This window comes from Camelus bactrianus, chromosome 10 (assembly GCF_048773025.1).
Source record: "Camelus bactrianus isolate YW-2024 breed Bactrian camel chromosome 10, ASM4877302v1, whole genome shotgun sequence".
Lineage (NCBI taxonomy): Eukaryota > Metazoa > Chordata > Mammalia > Artiodactyla > Camelidae > Camelus > Camelus bactrianus.
The window spans coordinates 14528122-14546272 of record NC_133548.1 but is presented as its reverse complement, the minus strand read 5'-3'; the positions used below and the strand labels follow the sequence as shown (position 1 = coordinate 14546272).

Below are 18151 nucleotides of genomic sequence, written 5' to 3'. Positions count from 1 at the left end.
ACTTCAGGAGCAGAAAAAAAGAGGACAGATGGGATGAGCCAGTTGACAAAAGAGATACAAACGTTGAAAGAGCTGAAGAGAAAGTAATAACAGATGACAGGTTTAGAGACCACATTAAAAAGTATGTGAGATGTAACATGTAGCAGGAGGTAAGACATAACAGAAATACTGCACCATTCTAAATAGGAGCATTCTTTGTCCAGAAACTTTTCCTGTTAAGCCTAGGGAGTGATTCCCCAGAGAAATCATGAAATCATAATTACTCTGGATTTCAAATGAGATTATGCAAACTCCTGGAAGTTCTGTTATTAAGAGCTCTATTTAAAGGCCTTGTAGGAATGAGAAAAACAAGAGATTATGGTAACTATTGTTAAGCAAATTTTTATTACAAAAATTTAACATATAATAACATTTCAGAATATTTGGGAGACAGGAAGAAATTCATTAGAGGCCAACAACCTTAATACAATTAGTAAACACAATTGTCTTAATTTTTAATTATTTTCTTTACACAGACCTACTTTAATGTAGTTAAAATTATAATGTACACATAATTTTATTTCCTGGTTTTTTATAGTGTATGAAGAGCATTTTCTAAATTGCTACATTGTCTTTTTATAATCTGAATTTCTAACAGGCTATAAAGAGTTTGTAGTAACTTTCTCCCAGTGCTCTGTGCGTTGATTTCCCATCCTGAGGTACATGGATTTGCCTTTCTCTGTTGGCATGGAGTAAACAGCCATATAAAAGAGACGATCCTTAACACTTAAAACTGCAAGGTGTTAATGAACCATGTTGCTTCTCCACTTACACAAGTGGGTATGGAGATAATATGCAATTGGGAGTTTACCATAGCTTGCCAGGCTTTCCACAATAAGTTTTGAGGTTGGAATGCTTGAAAAGGGAGTTTGAAACATTTTTTAACTCTGGCGGGGGCCTAACTGAACTATAAACAAAGATCCAATGGAAAGCTGTTTACTTTCAGAGAAGCAGCACACAAGACCGAAGTCCTTTGCTTTGTCTTCTGGGGAGAATTTGCTTGGTGATCACTTTATCTGGAAATACTCTCCTTTCCCCTTGGCATCAGCCCAGGGTGGGACAAGCAATCCATTCCACTGCTTTGAGAAGATTTTTTCTGAGTTTTGGTAACAGAAGAGCACTTGGTGACGTAACCAAGGAAAGAAAACTCAGCACTGCTAATGCTTCCCATTGCAGAAGCTCTTCACAGCTCACAGGGCCTGTGAGGCTGTTCCTGACAACAATCTTGGATGTTCTACCTCTAGTTTAACCAACCCTGGGCATGATCAAATGAAGGGGATTGTGAGCGCCCACCTGCAGTACTGCAAGTCTCTGTTTTCTAAGCTGCTTACACTGCTATCTTTCTGGCCAACAGAGAAGAGAACCTGCCATCGATTAACCTGATGCATACCTATGGGAAGAACTTTATTCCAAATGTACCACACTTGGTCAAATTTTTCCTTGGATACAGGATCCTATTGTACATTATTTTTTCTTGTAATAGGTATGTTGTATGTTTGAACAATAGAGTACAACACCCCAGTAGTGAGTTAGAAGTTCTTAGAAATTCTGCATTAAACTTTTGTGCAGAAACTTCTTTGTAGCACTATAAAAAAGAAATTGGTGTGAGGCAGCTTCTGTTCAAGTGTGTTGTCTAAACTACTTCTGCAGCATAGTCCAAGCTGACAGGCTTCACTGATTTCTCTCAAGTTAGCATTGCCAAATTCTATAGCAGACAGGCAATGGAAAGAAAACATTTAAGGGCCTTAGACTTCGTCTGAATTTCACAAGGAAGGAAAGAACAAATCCAGGAATAGTTAGTTCAGGGGACCAGATCATGCCACAGGAATACATCTTTAGGGTTTGGTGACTTTTTGCAGGAAAAACCTCCAGTCTGCTAATTTTGCCAATCCGTTAGTGGGAAATATGCCCCAACAGTTTTCTTTTCTGTTCCCTCTATGTGGAATATCTTTTTTCCTTCGGCTTCTAGAAGCAATAAAAAGATTACTTTAAATCATAATTCTTTCTAAAATGTTTTAGATCTTTGATCTTATATATTTTTCAGAGGCTGATCTATACCCTATGTGTTTGGTGTGGCCAGTTTGTGCTGCATAATTGGGTGTGATCTGTTCTCACATTTTGCTTCTCTGATAGATCTGTTTAGGATTCCTTGCAAATAAAGTTCATCTCAAAACAGCAGAAGACAGTCCCAATTCTAACAGAAGATAGTATACTTTAATACTATCTAATGAGCTAGCCTGATTTTAGAAAGATAAAAGGAGATAAGAGAATAGCCTAAGAAGACTGAACTGCTGCCATCCAGTTTAACTGTGTGAGTCAAGGCTCATTGGCCATTTTCATTCGGAGTAAGAGCAAGGAGTACCTGGAAGATATGAAGTATTGTAGGAGCTTGGAACCTTTGCCTCTTGGCACATTGCAAATGACCTGGAATATTTTAATTTGGTCCTTTTGCTCTTTGTTATTTCTGTATATAGAATGTGAATGGCTATATATATAAATCTGCTACGATTACATTTATATTAATTCTTTCCTGGGTCATCCTTGAGTAACTGGCCACTTCACCAAAGTAATTTAAATCAATTCTGACTTTTTGCTTTGTAATATCCAAAATGAAGATGTTTATGTGGAATTGATATCATAAGCAAATTCTTAAAGCTTATTTCCTTAGTTTTTCCAGAGAAAACAGTTACCACTTAATGAAATCTGTTGACTTTTTTTCTGTATAAATGGCCTTTGTTATTAAATGAGAAAAAGAAGTTGTGTAAAGAACTCTCACTACCTATGATTTTACAAATATCTAATTATAAAATCATTAATTTTTAATACATTTTCTGCTGTATTTTCTTGGTATGTTACTCTAGAGTTAATTGAATATAAATATTCAAATTATAATTAAATTATAATTAAAATAAAATGGGGAACTATGGAACTAATTTTCTTTTCTTTTTTTTGTTAAAATCAATTTGAGACATTTGTTTTCAATTTCATTTTAATAAATTTATTTATACCTTTTAAGGTAAAAATTATATAATTCACAAAGAAATTTTAATTTTGATATCTTTGATTCTGTTGTGGCCAGAAGATCCAAAGAGAGATTTCCTGATCTTCTTATTCATGACAGCTTAAAAAGAGGTAATCAGATCCCTATGAATTGGAAAAAAGAATATCTGTATTATGCTACCTTTTGTGTAAGAAAGAAGGGGAAATGAAAATATACACATGTATCTGCTCTTTATTAAAGAAAGGTAACTTATAAATGTAGATGAAATTATATAATTGGGGGGAAAATCATCATTTGGCAAAACCACCATAACTGTTTTTGCTTCTGGCAAGAATTATCAATGGATGCTGAAAGTAGTAAATGAAAGTTTGAAGAGTAACAGTATATTTCCACAGCCTCAGAGTATCTCTCCAAAAGACACTTATTAATTACAAAGGATAACTTAATGGTAGGTGAACCTGGCAGACACTGCTTTACCTAAAAGATCAAAGTTAACATCCCCAGTAATTAGACTAATCAATAGCAAGTACCTCTTGATATTGATGCCCTGGGAAAACTCAGCATCACTTCTGTGATAATCCTGCCAAAAGGGTATAACCTGAATCTAATCATGAGAAAACATCAGACAAACCTAAACTGGAGTACAACCTGTACTCTTTAAAAATGTCAATGTCATGAAATACAAAGAAAGACTCAGGAACTCTTTCAGATTAAAAGAGACTAAAAAGTCATGACAACTCAGTGCAATGTATTATCTTGAATTCTGTTTTCCTATAAAGAAGACATTATTGGGTCTGTAGATTAGATAGTAGTATTGTATAAATTTTAATTTTCTGATTTTGATCATTGTACTATTGTTATGTAAGAGAATTACTTATTTTTTAGGAAATACTAAGTTTCGGGTAAAGAAGCATCATCTCTACAACTTACTCTTAAACAATTCTGAAATACAATATGTATAAAAATATAAAGATCTGTATATTTATATGTATATAGATGTGGCAGAGAGAGATTGAGAGAGAAAGAGAAAGCAAATGCGGTGAAATACTCACATTCAAGCAATCTAGGTAAAGGATATTCAGGACTTCTTTGTACTATTTTTGTAACTTTTCTGTAAATGTGAAATTATTTCAAAATTAAATAAAATGAAATCTCAAGGGAAAAAAATGAGCAACTTTAGGAAAATGAAAGAATTTGCTCAATGAAGTTTGAATATTGGTTTTGGAGAAATCCATTTAGGGCAGGCATATAGTGTACTTCCGTATGGCCTTTAAGATATTTTTAGAAACTTTTAAATTTGATTTTAGAGGTAAGATTGATGACTTTTTTTTTTTTTTGCAAAATTTGTTGTCCAGTTTTATTTTTTTCTTTATTTAATTTTTTATTGAAGTATAGTTGGCTTACTATGTTAGTTTCAGGTATATAACATAGTAATTCAATATTCTTATAGATTACACTCCATACAAAGTTATTATAAAATATCTACTATATTCCCTGTGCTGTACATTACATCTTTGTAACCTATTTATTTTACAACTGTTAGTTTGTACCTCTTAATCCCCTTATCCCCTTCACTTATTTTGCCTCTCCCTCTACCTTCCTCCCCTCTGGTAACCTCTATTGTTCTCAAGATTGATGACTATTAAAGAACATTTCAATTTAGTTAAATACAATTGAAAATTAACAAGAATGTACATTTTTATGTGGGTAGAATGTTTGTTTTGGATTTCTGTGATAAAGGCTTGCATTGTTTGTGATTTGGTCCTCCTATATATTCCAAACACACAGTAATGATAAATAAAATTTCCTAAGAGAAAATTTAAAGGACATAGCCATGTGTAAAATCAATATAAGTTCATCTATGGACCAGGAACTAAACAAAATCACAACATTAATGGAGCTAAAACCATGGGCCTCCTGCACTCTGGTTTTAGAAGCAAGCATAGGTAACTGAGTGCTCATTTCTCATGGAATAGTAGAGAACAGAAGTTTCACACATAGGGTGAGAGACTAGAGCCAGACTTTTCCACCTCCACCCCTCTAAAGGAGATTCAAAGAAACTTATTATGCCTCTCTGGTAAATGACTTATATAAAACCTGGGAGTACAAGAGGAAGCAGACAGCCTTTTAGTCAGGACTTGGTGGTGCAAGCTACTCAGGGATTCAGTGACAGCCTCTGTGATATCCCTAATATCATCAGGAATACAGCCTTAAGTCATCAAGTATGAGACCTAGTTCTAAACTAAGATCTGTCCCCAGGGGAGAGTAAGAATGTAAAACCTACCACTTAAGATGAGTCTGCACACTGCAATTCCAAAACACATAAGGAAAACTAATGCTAAGAAAGAGAGCCAATAAACCCAGTAACTGAAATGTAAATTTACTCCAGAGAAAATAAAACTAATTAATCATTTTTAAATTGACTTTGAAATGAAAGTTAGGATCCTCAGGGAGAAAAAAGAAGGAATACAGTAGTTTTAAAAGACAAGAAAAATTGAGAAACAGGAACAGGCAAAATGAAACAAAGCCATGTATATTCCTTAAAGGACCTTGAAAGTTCTAGAAATAAAGTTACTGAATTTTTTTTAATAATTGAAAGAGAATGAACTCTAGACTAGACATAATTGAATAGAGAATTCATAATTTGTCAGATAATACTAAATGTACCACAAAGATAGAGATAAAAACTATAAAAGGACAGATGAGAGACATTGCGAGTCTACAATGTATATCTAATAGGAGTTTCAGAAGAAAAGAATAGAGAAAATCATGAAGAAGCAGTATTTTAAAATATATTGGCTGAGAATTTTCCAGAATTGACAAAAGAGATGTCAAAGTCCTTGGCGAGATAAACAAAAATAAACCTACTTGATTTCTTTCTTTCTTTATTTTTTTTAGAATGTGTTTGAGCTGACATGTTGATGAGTCTAAAGCGAGTAGATATAGTAATGGGTTAACATTCTTTAAAAACATGGTAGCCACAAATCAAAAACATACAGTTGAGTTACAAAAACCAAAAAGAAGAAAACTCAAGCATAATACAAAGATCATCAAACCACAAAAGGAAAAACAATAAGAAAAAAGGAACAAAGAAGAAATACAAAATCAACTGGAAAATAAGATTTAAAGTGGTAATAAATACATATCTATCAAGAATTACTTTAAGTGTCAAGGAACTAAATGCTGCAATCAAAAGACATAGAATGGCAGGTTGGATAATAAAACAAGAGCTTACAATATGTTGCCTACAAGAGACCCACTTTAGGGTGAAGGACACACATAGATTGAAAATGAGGGGATGGAAAAAGATATTTCATGCAAATGGAAATAGCAAGAAAGCAGGGGTAGCAATGGTCATATCAGACAAAATAGACTTTAAAGCAAAGGCCATAAAGAAAAATAAAGAAGGATATTACATAATGATAAAAGGATCAATACAAGAAGAGGATATTACAATTGTTAATATATATGCAGCCAATATACAAGCACCTAAATACATAAAGCAAATACTAACAGACATAAAGGAAGAAACTGATGGTAATACAATAATAGTAGGAGACTTTAACACCCCACTAACATCAGTGGACAGATCTTCCAAACAGAAAATCAAGGCAACAGAGATCCTAAATGACACAGTAGAACAGTTAGACTTAGTTGATATTCTCAGGACATTACATCCAAAAAAAACCAAGAATATACGTTCTTTTCAAGTGCACATGGAACATTCTCTAGGATAGACCATATACTAGGACACAAAACAAGCCTCAAAATTTAAGAGGATAGGAAGTCTCAGCATCTTTTCTGACTGCAGTGGCATGAAACTAGAAATCAACCACAGAAAGAGAAATGAGGAAAAAAAAAAAAACTGACTGCATGGAGACTAAACAACATGCTACTAGATAACCAATGAGTCAATGATGAAATCAAAGTGGAAATTGAAAAACACCTTGAGACAAATGACAATGAAAACACAACCACACAAAATCTATGGGATGCAGTAGAAGCAATCCTAAGAGGGAAGTTCATAGTGATACAGGCCTTCCTCAAAAAACTAGAAAGATCTCAAACAACCTAACCTACTGCCTAAAAGAATTAGAAAAAGAAGAATAAAAGAAACCTAAGTCAGCAGAAGGAAAGTAATAATAAAGATCAGAGAGGAAATAAATAAAACAGATTTTTAAAAATAGAAAAAATCAATAAAACCAAGAGCTGGTGTTTTAAAAGAGTAAACAAAATTAACAAATCTCTGGCCAGGGTCACAAAGAAGAAAAGAAAAAGGACCCAAATAAACAAAATAAGAAATGAAAGAGGAGAAATAAAAACCAATACCACAGATATACAAAAACTATAAGTGAATACTGTGGACAATTATATGCCAACAAATTGGACAGCCTATAAGAAATGGACAAGTAGTTAAAAACATACAGTCCACCAAAACCAAATCAAGAAGAAAAAGGTAATTAGAACAGACTGATCACTAGAAGTGAAATAGAATCTGTAATTTTAAAACTCCCTGCAAACAAGAGTCCACAATCAGATGGCTTCATTGGAGAATTCTACCAAACATATGAGGACGTTATACCAGTCCTTCTCAAACTCTTCCAAAAGACTGAAGAAGAAGGAACACTCCCAAACTCATTCTATGAGGTACCATCACCCTGATACCAAAACCAGACAAAGACACTACCAGAAAAGAAAATTACAGGCCAATATCTTTGATGAAAATAGATGCAAAAATTATCAATAAAATATTAGCAAACTTAATACAATGACACGTAAAAAAGATCATACACCATAATCAAGTTGGATTCATCACAGGGTCACAAGGATGATTCAACATACGCAAATCAATCAATGTGAAACACTACATCAACAGAAGAAGAGACAAAAATCACATGATCGTCTCAATAGATGCAGAAAAAAATTGGATAAAATTCAACATCTATTCATAATAAACACTCTTACCAAAATGGGTATAGAGGGAACATATCTCAACATAATAAAGCTATTTATGACAAACCCACAGCCAGCATGATACTCAAGAGTGAAAAGCTGAAAGCCTGCCCACTAAAATGTGGCGCAAGATGAGGATGCCCATAGAACTCTTTGAAATTGCAATTCTGCTCCTTGACATATATCCAAAAGAAACGAAAAGAGAGACTTGAGCAGATGCTTGAACACCAAAGTTCATGGCCACATTTTTCACAACAGTCAAAAGGTAGAAATGACCCAAGTGTCCATTGACAAATGAATGGATAAACAATATGTGGTATATACATACAATGGAATACTATTCAGCCTTAAAATGGAATGAAATTTGGTGTATGTCACAACATAGATGGACCTTGAAAACATACTTAGTGAAATAACAGAAACAGGAGGACAAATATTGTATTATTGCACTTAAATGAGGTACCTAGAATAGGCAAATTCAAAGAGACAGAAATAGAATAGAAGTTACCAGAGTCTGGGAGGAGGGTAGAAGAGGGAGTCATTTTGAAATGGATACAGAGTTTTTGTTGGGGATGATGAATAAGTTTCGGGTATTGGTAGTGACGATGATCACATAGGATTGTGAATATGTTTAATGCCACTGAATTGTACACTTACAATCATTAAAATGATAAATATTGTGAATGGTTAAAATGATAAATATGTTATATATATATCTTACCAGAATAAAAAAGTTTTTCAATTTAAAGAAAGGTAGAATTCAAATTTTAGAAAAATAATATCAGAAGATGAGAAGAGTGCTAGTAAGTTATTTAAAGTGGATGTTGTTCCTTGGTTTGGAGAGTAATAAAGATAATGTGCAATTTGACATTTAAAAAAATGTGTAGCTAAATATGTATGTTAAATTTAAGAGAAATACAGGAAGATTACAGATTCTGTCATAGCTTCCAAACTAATGGGGGGGGCGCAGAATGCTTTTTTAAAACTTTATTAGCACATTGAAAAGTAGGAAAAGGGAAAAAAGTCAAAGAAGAACAGTCACAGAAAACACAAAATAAGATGGCAGAAATTAATTAAATGTATTAAAAACTTATGATAAATTGGGAGTTCGGGATTTGCAGATACTAACTACTATATATAAAATAGATAAACAACAAGTTTATATTGTATAACACAGGGAACTATATTAAATATCTTGTAGTAACCTATAATGAAAAAGAATATGAAAACGAATATATGTATGTAACTGTATGACAGAATTATTGTGTTGTATGGCAGAAATTGATACAACATTGTAAACTGACTATACTTCAATAAAAAACAAACTCACTCACTAAAATACAGAGAATGTTAAGATTGGGTAAAAAACAAAATCCAGCTATGTACTACTCAAGAGAAATATCTAAAACAAAATTATCCAAAAAGATTGAAATTAAAAGCATAGAAAAAGTTACGTCAGGCAAATTACTAATCAAAAAAAGCTGGTTTTGCCGTATTACAATACTAGTATCAGACCACAGTCCTGGACTTTTAAAAAGATGGTAAAATACATAGACTTTCATATCACTAGTATGGCTAACTGTGAATACAAATTCTGGTACTTTCTACGTGGCTTTACTTATCTTTTTTTTTTTTTATCTTTCTAAATCAACTACCACACACATTTATGGAGCAGTATCTACTATGAGTTAGGTAACAGAGGCAAAGACAAGTACAATCTAATTGCTTACTGTATAGAGTCCAGTAGAGAAAATGGTCCCAGTAACTTTAAAACAAGGCAGCAAATTGTGAGTACCATTAGAGAGTTATAACTGAGGTATGATGGGAATTAGCCATGGCAGGTGGAATCAGGAAAAGACTGCATACAAAACTTGGTATTTGAGATGGTCCTAAAAGACTGGATAGAATTTTACGAGATGGAGGGAGGAAAAAGATATTTCAGAGTGAAGAGAAGTAGTACAGCTTTGAGCAACATTGTGTTTTCTGCTTTTTCTTTACAGCTATCATATGTAAAAGAATTTCACTGATTATGTTAAGATCGTCTGCTGAAACATTATGTTGTACACCAAAAATTGACACATTGAAACTGACTATAATTTTTTTTAAAAAAGATCATCTATTAACTTTTTTAAAACATTTTTTGAGTTATAGTCATTTTACAATGTTGTGTCAAATTCCAGTGTAGAGCACAATTTTTCAGTTATACATAAACATACATATATTCATTGTCGCTTTTTTTTTTGCTGTGAGCTACCACAAGATCTTGTATATATTTCCCTGTGCTATACAGTATAATCTTATTTATCTGTAATACATATGCTTGTCAGTATCTACAAATTTTGAAATCCCATTCTGTCCCTTCCCATCCCCTGCCCCCTTGGCAACCACAAGTTTGTATTCTATGTCCATGAGTCTGTTTCTGTTTTGTATTTATGTTCTTTTTTTTTTTTTTTTTTTTTTTTGATTCCACGTAAGAGCGATCTCATGGTATTTTTCTTTCTCTTTCTGGCTTTGTGATTATGGTCTCCATACTGATCAGCTGCCACCCTAATCAAACATTTCTAATTATTTTTATTTTTAATTAAATGTGAATTTCATTGGTATGAATTATCTGAAGGCAGTAGTGTAAATACAATTATAAATCTTTTTGTATTCAATATTATATGCCTATCAGTTTGTTGTATAAAATTCCTATTTTATAAATTCTTGTGTATATTCTTACTTATCTGTACAATAAAGCTCAGCTCAATTCTTTGATGCATAAATCATTCCCCAGTTTAAAAAAAGATATTTTTTCAAAGCTACACTAAAGATATAATTTCACCAGTATTAGTTCCTTTATAGCCTAGACTGTGACCTAGACATCAGCTTTTTTCCCTTGAGGGTATGAAGCACACTTTGGGACTAATTCTTTGCTGGGTTGCTTCATAAATTTAGGCTAGAATGGTATCATTTTAGACTTCATTTGCTAGAAATGTGACCTACTCCATTTACCTGTAACAGGCCATTTGCTTTATTTTTCATTTTCTTTAAGACAACAGCATTGCAAATTGCATGATTAGGTTAACCCTTTTTAAAAAAATCTCTCTTCTGACCTAACTCTTTGCCAGATGTTGTCCTCATACTTCCTCACAGTATCTTAGAAGTGGATTCCTTTGCTAGTTTTCCATGGGGGAAGAAAGGTATATAATTTGTTTTTTCATACGGCCTTGTTAATAGTAACAGGAAGAGGCTAATTTTATCCTAAGTGATAATATACTCTATGTTAAAGACAGCTAGACACTTCCCTCTGAACTTGGTCAGGGAAAAGGAAAACGGATTAGATGGCATCTTAAATTTTTTTGTATTTAGTTCAGAGATTCAGAATTTTTCCCTCTTTAAATGGTAAACAAATGAAAAGTGGCATTTGGAATTACCACTATCCCTCTATTGCTTGATATCTTCAGTTTAATGTCTGCTTCTCTACAAAGATTAACATATTTTCCACTCATGATTTGCTTGTCAGGGACTTCAGGAGTTTTCTGGAACCAGAAATCTGCCTTTGGTGGTGATGATTACTGGATAATTGCCTGTTCTTTGGTGGATTTTCCATTTTTAGGTTACGCCAGGCTTTGCAGCCTTTATTTCTTTGGCAGAAGCACCCAAAGGCAATGGAGTAGATTTTTTCCCCTTCCCTGGCCCAGCTTAAACAATGACTCACTTGGACCCTCGGGCTTTGCTTCATACTCTCATTCAGGGACCACTGTCTACTCTCATTTTTCTTATTTGCCTTTAGTGTCTGTCTGGAACCTTTTATATCCTTTGGCACATGGATTTTCCTCTAAGGTTACTGTCAGAGAGGTATACAATACTTCCCCCAAACTGAGACAGACAATCCAATTATGTCCCCATAAGCCATGTTGTTCTTTAAGCCATCTGATATAGGTCAGAGAAAATACAAAAAAAGAATATAATTAAGGAAACATGATTCCAAATGGGGTAGGGGGAGAAGTAGTCTCCAGAAAGGTGAGTGCCAGTGTCATCCAGCTAAAGACTGAAAGATATCCCTCTATATGAGATGCTCTAGTGACTGATTAAAACTTCCTCAGTATATTTATGTGGGAGGTGGGAAGCCCTCAGATGAACTGGACTCCCAAGTTTTCAAAGGAATATGGTTATGCAAAGAGACTTCCTCATAGAAGGACATGGTCTAATCTATAGTTCAGAGTTTTGTTGGAGAAAAAACAATTTTCCTTCTTTTGGGCAGTGTTTCTATATATTCTTGATTCTTCATTCTATTTCCAGCCTTCTGTAACTACTTAATGACGATCTCTTGACTTTTCTCTTTGCAGTTTTAACAGTGTATGTCAGGGAACTCACATTCTCTTTCGGGAATTCAGCTTCATCCAAGCCACCCCTCACAACAGAGCATCATTCTTACGGGCCTTCTGGAGATGCTTCCGAACCGTGGGCAAAAATGGTGGTAAGTCTTCCCAAATTCTGTTCTTGCCTTCGTTTATTCCTTGCAAATTTCTTTGTTTTGCTCCTATAACTACTGTCTGAATGCATGCTACTCAAGGCTCTAGGAGCACCTTATTTTTAAGGATCTGTCTTGTGTCGGAGATACTACCAGCACTATCACTATCACCATCACTTAAGACCCAAGTGTATCTCTGAGCACATTAGCTGCAGTAATTCATTTAATCTTCACATCTCTTTGTGGTAGATACTATAATTCCCATTTTATAACAAATGAAACTGAAGATCAGTTTGCATATTTTAATTCATCAATTTAATATTATAATCCAAGGATAATATTAAGAAAAACACTGATCAAAAATGTCTTTATTGAGACTTTATTTTGGCGAAGTGAAAGCTGAAATACCCCTATTTCCTCATTCATTCAACAAATATTTCTGGTATACTTACTCTGTGCCTGACGCTGGGGTTATAGTAATTGAGCAGACACGCTCCCTGCTTTCATTGAATTTACGAGATCCCCTCCCCTGCTCTAATTGATTCTACTGCTACTACTGAAACCTTTTTGCTGTAACTCCTTCTACCTACTTTCTTATTAGATCATTTCACTACCCTAAGAAATAGATGAAATAGATAAGGCAGGTATTATTGCGCCCATTCTATAAATAATGAAATTATGTAACTTGCAGAAGGATTGCACAGTGGATTAGTAGCAAGGTTGGAAATAGAACCCAGATTTACTAATATGCTAATATGCTATTTCTACTATTGACATGTAACTCTAGAGATCATCAATCTTGATTACACTATTGTGCAGTAAGTACTTAGTGTACTGAGAACAGCATCATCTTCTTTACAAAATGTATGACTAGTAGGCGAAAATCAGTGTGAACTCAGTTTTAAGTGAACTAGCTCAGTGAAACTATCTCATTGGTCTCTGCATGAACAAAGTTGGAAACAGTGAGTGCATAGGTGAATTTTGTACTGGTTCAGCAGAACCTGTCTTTCCTAATCCTTTCTCTGCCCCTTAATCAGCAATTATTTATTGAATACTCAGTATATTGAAGAATGGTTCATATTGCTTGAGCTGGTTTCTGTGAAATAGCCATGGGGATAACTATGGGAAACAGTCTTCAGATATCCTTAATTATCTTCCTGATTTCGAAGTGGGGTCTCTTCAGTAATATATTTACTATCACAAGGAATCTATATAGCAGTGGACTCTAAGCAGATGTGGTTTTCTTTATCTTTCTTATGGCAGCTGCCAATGATTCACCCAGCTGCTTAGAGGAAGCAGCTACAAGTTCTCCCTGTTTCTCCTGTGCCACAAACAAGAGCTAGATTTTATGCTGGATACTTACTGTCATGCTTCTTAATCTGTCTCTGATTTCTTACAGACCAAATGCAACATTTCTGTCTAGGTGATCCTCAAATCTTTGGTTAAATAGTTGTAAATATATTCTCCATTTTTTCAGGAAACTTTAGAACATCTTTCAGTCCCAGAATGTGTCAGTCCCCAATTTTAATCCAGAATGAGCAAAACCACTCAGAGGCAAGATTCCAAAGGAAACCATTTATTGAGTCCCATTTTTTCAATTAGAATGCCAAGTACCAGGCTCCTCCTCAGTGGAGCTGCTATTATTGTTCTTCTGCAGATAACTTCCTTAGAACATCACATACATATTTTAGCATTACCAAGAGGAAACTAACCCTTTTGGGAGTTAGCAAAAGAAGAGTAGAGTTCCAGCATAACGTATCTAAAAGTGAAGCCACCTGTAGAAAACTAAGGACCTGATCCCTTCTGGCAAGAAATATTTATCCCAGTTTTTAGCAAGTACAGAGATGCAATGTCATTTCTGCATGACTGAGTATTGAATGATGCTGATTTCCCTATTTCTGAATTTCAAATAACCTCGTGAGGACTATAATGAACCTCTTGCTATCTAGACAACTTAAGACTCTTGGAAGCAAAAAGATCTATTCAAATGTAATAAGTCTTTAAAATTCACCTTCTCAGTTTGGTATTTCTTTCAAAACAGAAAGATTAATCTAAATTTTCCGAGTCTGGCAAAGATTAAAATTTCCTTGTAAATCTTTACTTCTATTTAGGGATATTGGCTCAAAAGAGCTTTTGTCCACAGTTTATTTTCACAGTTTGTGAGAATTTAGTTTTGAGCTTTGTGATTTTACCAGTGAACATATACATTTCATTTAATAAAATGATGGGTATTTCTCCTGTCCATGAAGAAGTACCTACTAAGGGAATTGTCGTGCTAGCAACAACTAGAAAATCGACAAAGTATCTGAAACGACTGTTTCAGACATTGGCCAACAAGCAATGTGGAGCTGTGGTCCCTGGGAGGTAGTTGCCTAGTGACAGGGAGATCATCAAAGAGCCTGGAGGTCTTACTGAGTTGAGGAGGCAAAGCCGGGGGTTCAGGAAGCCAAGGTGGCCAGAATCTACAGGGCTAAGTACCAGAGAGGAGGGTGTTGCTCAGTTAGCTTCAGAGAGCTGCAAAGAGGTATTTGAGTCTTTGGCTACAAACCCTGCACATGTGTGGGTTGGAAAAAGAACCACCAGAAAATAGTAGGCCAAACAATTCCTGGAGTATGCACAGGACTAGTTCACACTTCTTCCAGCTGGAGTGGAGAAATCTCAAAATCACAGGGCATTGGATAGAGCCCTCAGCAGCTTAAGCATTAGACTGAGCTGCAAATTACTGCATACCAGAACAAAATTCAAAACTCCATAAAGGAATTCAACAAAATCCAGCACTCAACAACATAAAATTCATGAAGTCTGGCATCCAATTAAAAACTAGAGGAAGCAAGAAGATATGACCTATAACCAGAAAGAAAATCAATCAATAGCAACACAGACTCAGAAATGACAGAGATGAGGGAATTAGCTAACAAGTACCTTTAAACAGTTATTTTAAGTCATAAAAATATGCTCAAGTATGTAAAGGAAAACATGAATATGATTAAGAGATAAATGGAAGATATTAGAAAGGTTCAAATAGAATTTCTAGACATAAAATACAATATCAGAAATGAAAATAATGATAATAATAGTTAATATTTATTAAAGTGCTTCCTGTATAGATTATCTCATTTTTCTTCACAACAATCCTACGTGTTAGGTAGATACTATTATTATCTCCTTTGCACAGAAAGTGCAACTGAGATTTAAAAAGTTAAATCTAGGTCACACACCTAGTAAGTGAAAAAGCCAGTGCCAAAGAAGCCAGAGAGCTGACTAGAGACAGCGTTATGTTTTTAATGTGTATCAGAGAGTGTGTAAGATGCTGGAAATACAGATAAGTAAATGCCAGTGCTTGCTCTCAAGGAGCTCACATTCCAAGGGAAGAAACAGAGTAGCCTGGAAGTAGTTTCCATAGAGTATAAGTGATTAGTAAAGCCCTGTGTAAGAGTCAGCGATAGCACAAGGAAAGAAATTGTTCTTCCTGCAGAAGCTGGAGAAGGCTGTAAAGAAGTAAAGGTAATTAGGATGGATCTTGGAGCAGCAGAGAGCTGTCAAGCAAAGAAGGAGTACATTCTAAAAAGAAAAAAAACGTTTTTGAAAGTATAATGACATGAAACAACATGGTGCCTTTGGGAAATGATGAGAAGAGGCAACAGAAAGTGTGCCAGCCACTGAGCAAAATACTATACATGTATTCATTCACTTAATCCACACAACAAACGTGAGTTGGTATGATTATTATCCTGTTTTATTATGTAAAGAAACTGAGAAGTCAAATGACTGGCACAAGGCCATATAATTTATAAGTAGCACAGCTCACATTCAAGCTGAAGTCTTCACACAGGCCACATTCTTAACAACTGCTGGACTGACTGAACATGTGTATCCCAGGTAAGGAAGGGCTCTGTGTGCTCTAGAGTTTATGCTTTCTCCCAAAGTCAGTAGAACCTTATCAATTTGTGTGACACTGGCAAAACATGGGAAAACAGAATGGAAGGCAGGTATTTAAGACCAAACCAGAGACTAGATGGGAGACACTTGCCATCAAACGGGAAGCAGCTGTGGAGATGCAGAGCTATTTAAGGAGTTGATTTGACAGGACTTGCCGATTGATTGGCTGTAGAGTGTGGGAGAGAAGAGTCAAAAATGAATGCCAGAAGTGAAAATATTGCCAATTTCATCACTCCCTTCCTTTTTTCCTTTCCTTTCACCGTTTATGTTTTACTCTGAATTTACTGCGATTTTTGTCTTCATAGTCTAGGCATATTCTTTCATTCAATAAACAGTTACATCTCAGTTGCTGATGATAAAGCAGTGAGTGGGCTAGAGAGAAATCCTTGCTCTCCTGGCGTTTGTGCTCTGATAACCAGAGACTGGGGGAAAAAAAATCCCTGCTTTATAAAGGAGTTCACATTCTAGGGAATCAGGGCATTCCAGTGGGTCTGTATGATCATATGATAAAAACCTGCTACTTTTGTTTCTAAAATATCAAATGCTATGATGAGTGAAATGATCTCAGGGAAAATGCAGACATGCTAGGCTGAAATAAAGCTTTTGGTCTGACGTCTCTGTGTCATTATCTCAAACTTCCACTTGATTTTGCTGGTCACTAATCCTCGTCCTCACCACTAAAAACCATTCTGTGAGGATTGATGGGGTTTACCTTAGGAGTGGAGTGGCTGTCATGTTTGAAATATTAAAGTGCATTTGTTTCTTTTGTAACTTTTTTTAAACAAACAAAAATCCTTCCCGGCGATCTCGTCACTCCTGAGGTCTCCCTGAGCCGGGTCGGGCCACTTGCTCCCACTGGGGCACCACCTCTCATCATTTTCCCCAGAAACCTGATGTGGCCAATAAGTAACTTCTTCAACCTCCAGTTCCTGTTTCCTAGCTCCCATTTTACTTATTCCTCCTCTACTCTAACTTCTCTAATTTTCCCTTCCTTTTTCATTTTTACTTCCTTCTTCAGAATCTTTTCTCCAGGGAGAATGTTGACAATTCATGTCCTCTCAAATCCATCACCTCTCTACCTCCAAAAACTTTAATCTTTCCCTCTGTTTAATTTTCCCTTCTTTCTATTTCAGTTATTTGGGGCTGTCACACATGTCACACAAGCATTCCTGGAATGCTTTTGTCACCACCTCCTCTCCCACCCAACCCTCCTCACCCTCCATACATAACACCCGTAGGTTGCTGACCTCTCTTTTTCCTTTTGGGTCTTAGTTTAAAGGTCAGCTCCTTCAAGGGGCTTCTCTATGACCCTTCCTCATCTGAATTAGAGCCCTTCATAACTGTTTTTCAAATCATCCTGTGAGTTTTAGTTATCATTTATTACAGTTTCTAAGTATTTTTTGGATGACTGTTAATGTCCATCTCCCTTATTAAATGGTAAGCTTTATGAGGGCAAGAACCTTGTTTTGCCACTAACCATTCCTAACACCTAATATATGTAAACAATTTCTTTTTTGTTATTTAATATGCAGGCTCACCATTTCCCAGTCACAACACAGAGGATATATTATTGAATGGATTATAGTATCATCTTCTATTAGAGAGTAGGATTGGTTTTGTAAATCAGCTTTACACCAACTTTTCAATATTGTGTAAGAGCCTTGATCTAAAAATAATAGCTACCACTTATTGACCACTTGCTATATTCAAGGCACTAAACGTCATGCTCCAGGTGCCCTACTAAAAACTGGCCCATTCAAAGC

At 35.1% G+C, this 18151-nt stretch overlaps 1 protein-coding gene across 4 annotated transcripts in view; it reads left to right on the top strand.

The window, feature by feature from the left end:
- Positions 1–18151, top strand: part of CSTPP1 (centriolar satellite-associated tubulin polyglutamylase complex regulator 1) — a 173918-nt gene that overhangs the window by 69023 nt on the left and 86744 nt on the right. For all 4 annotated transcript variants that reach the window (XM_074372092.1, XM_074372093.1, XM_010964591.3 and 1 more), the window contains one exon: positions 12325–12455. In XM_074372092.1, the coding sequence (XP_074228193.1) occupies positions 12325–12455 (131 nt within the window). The remainder of the gene's footprint in view (positions 1–12324; positions 12456–18151) is intronic.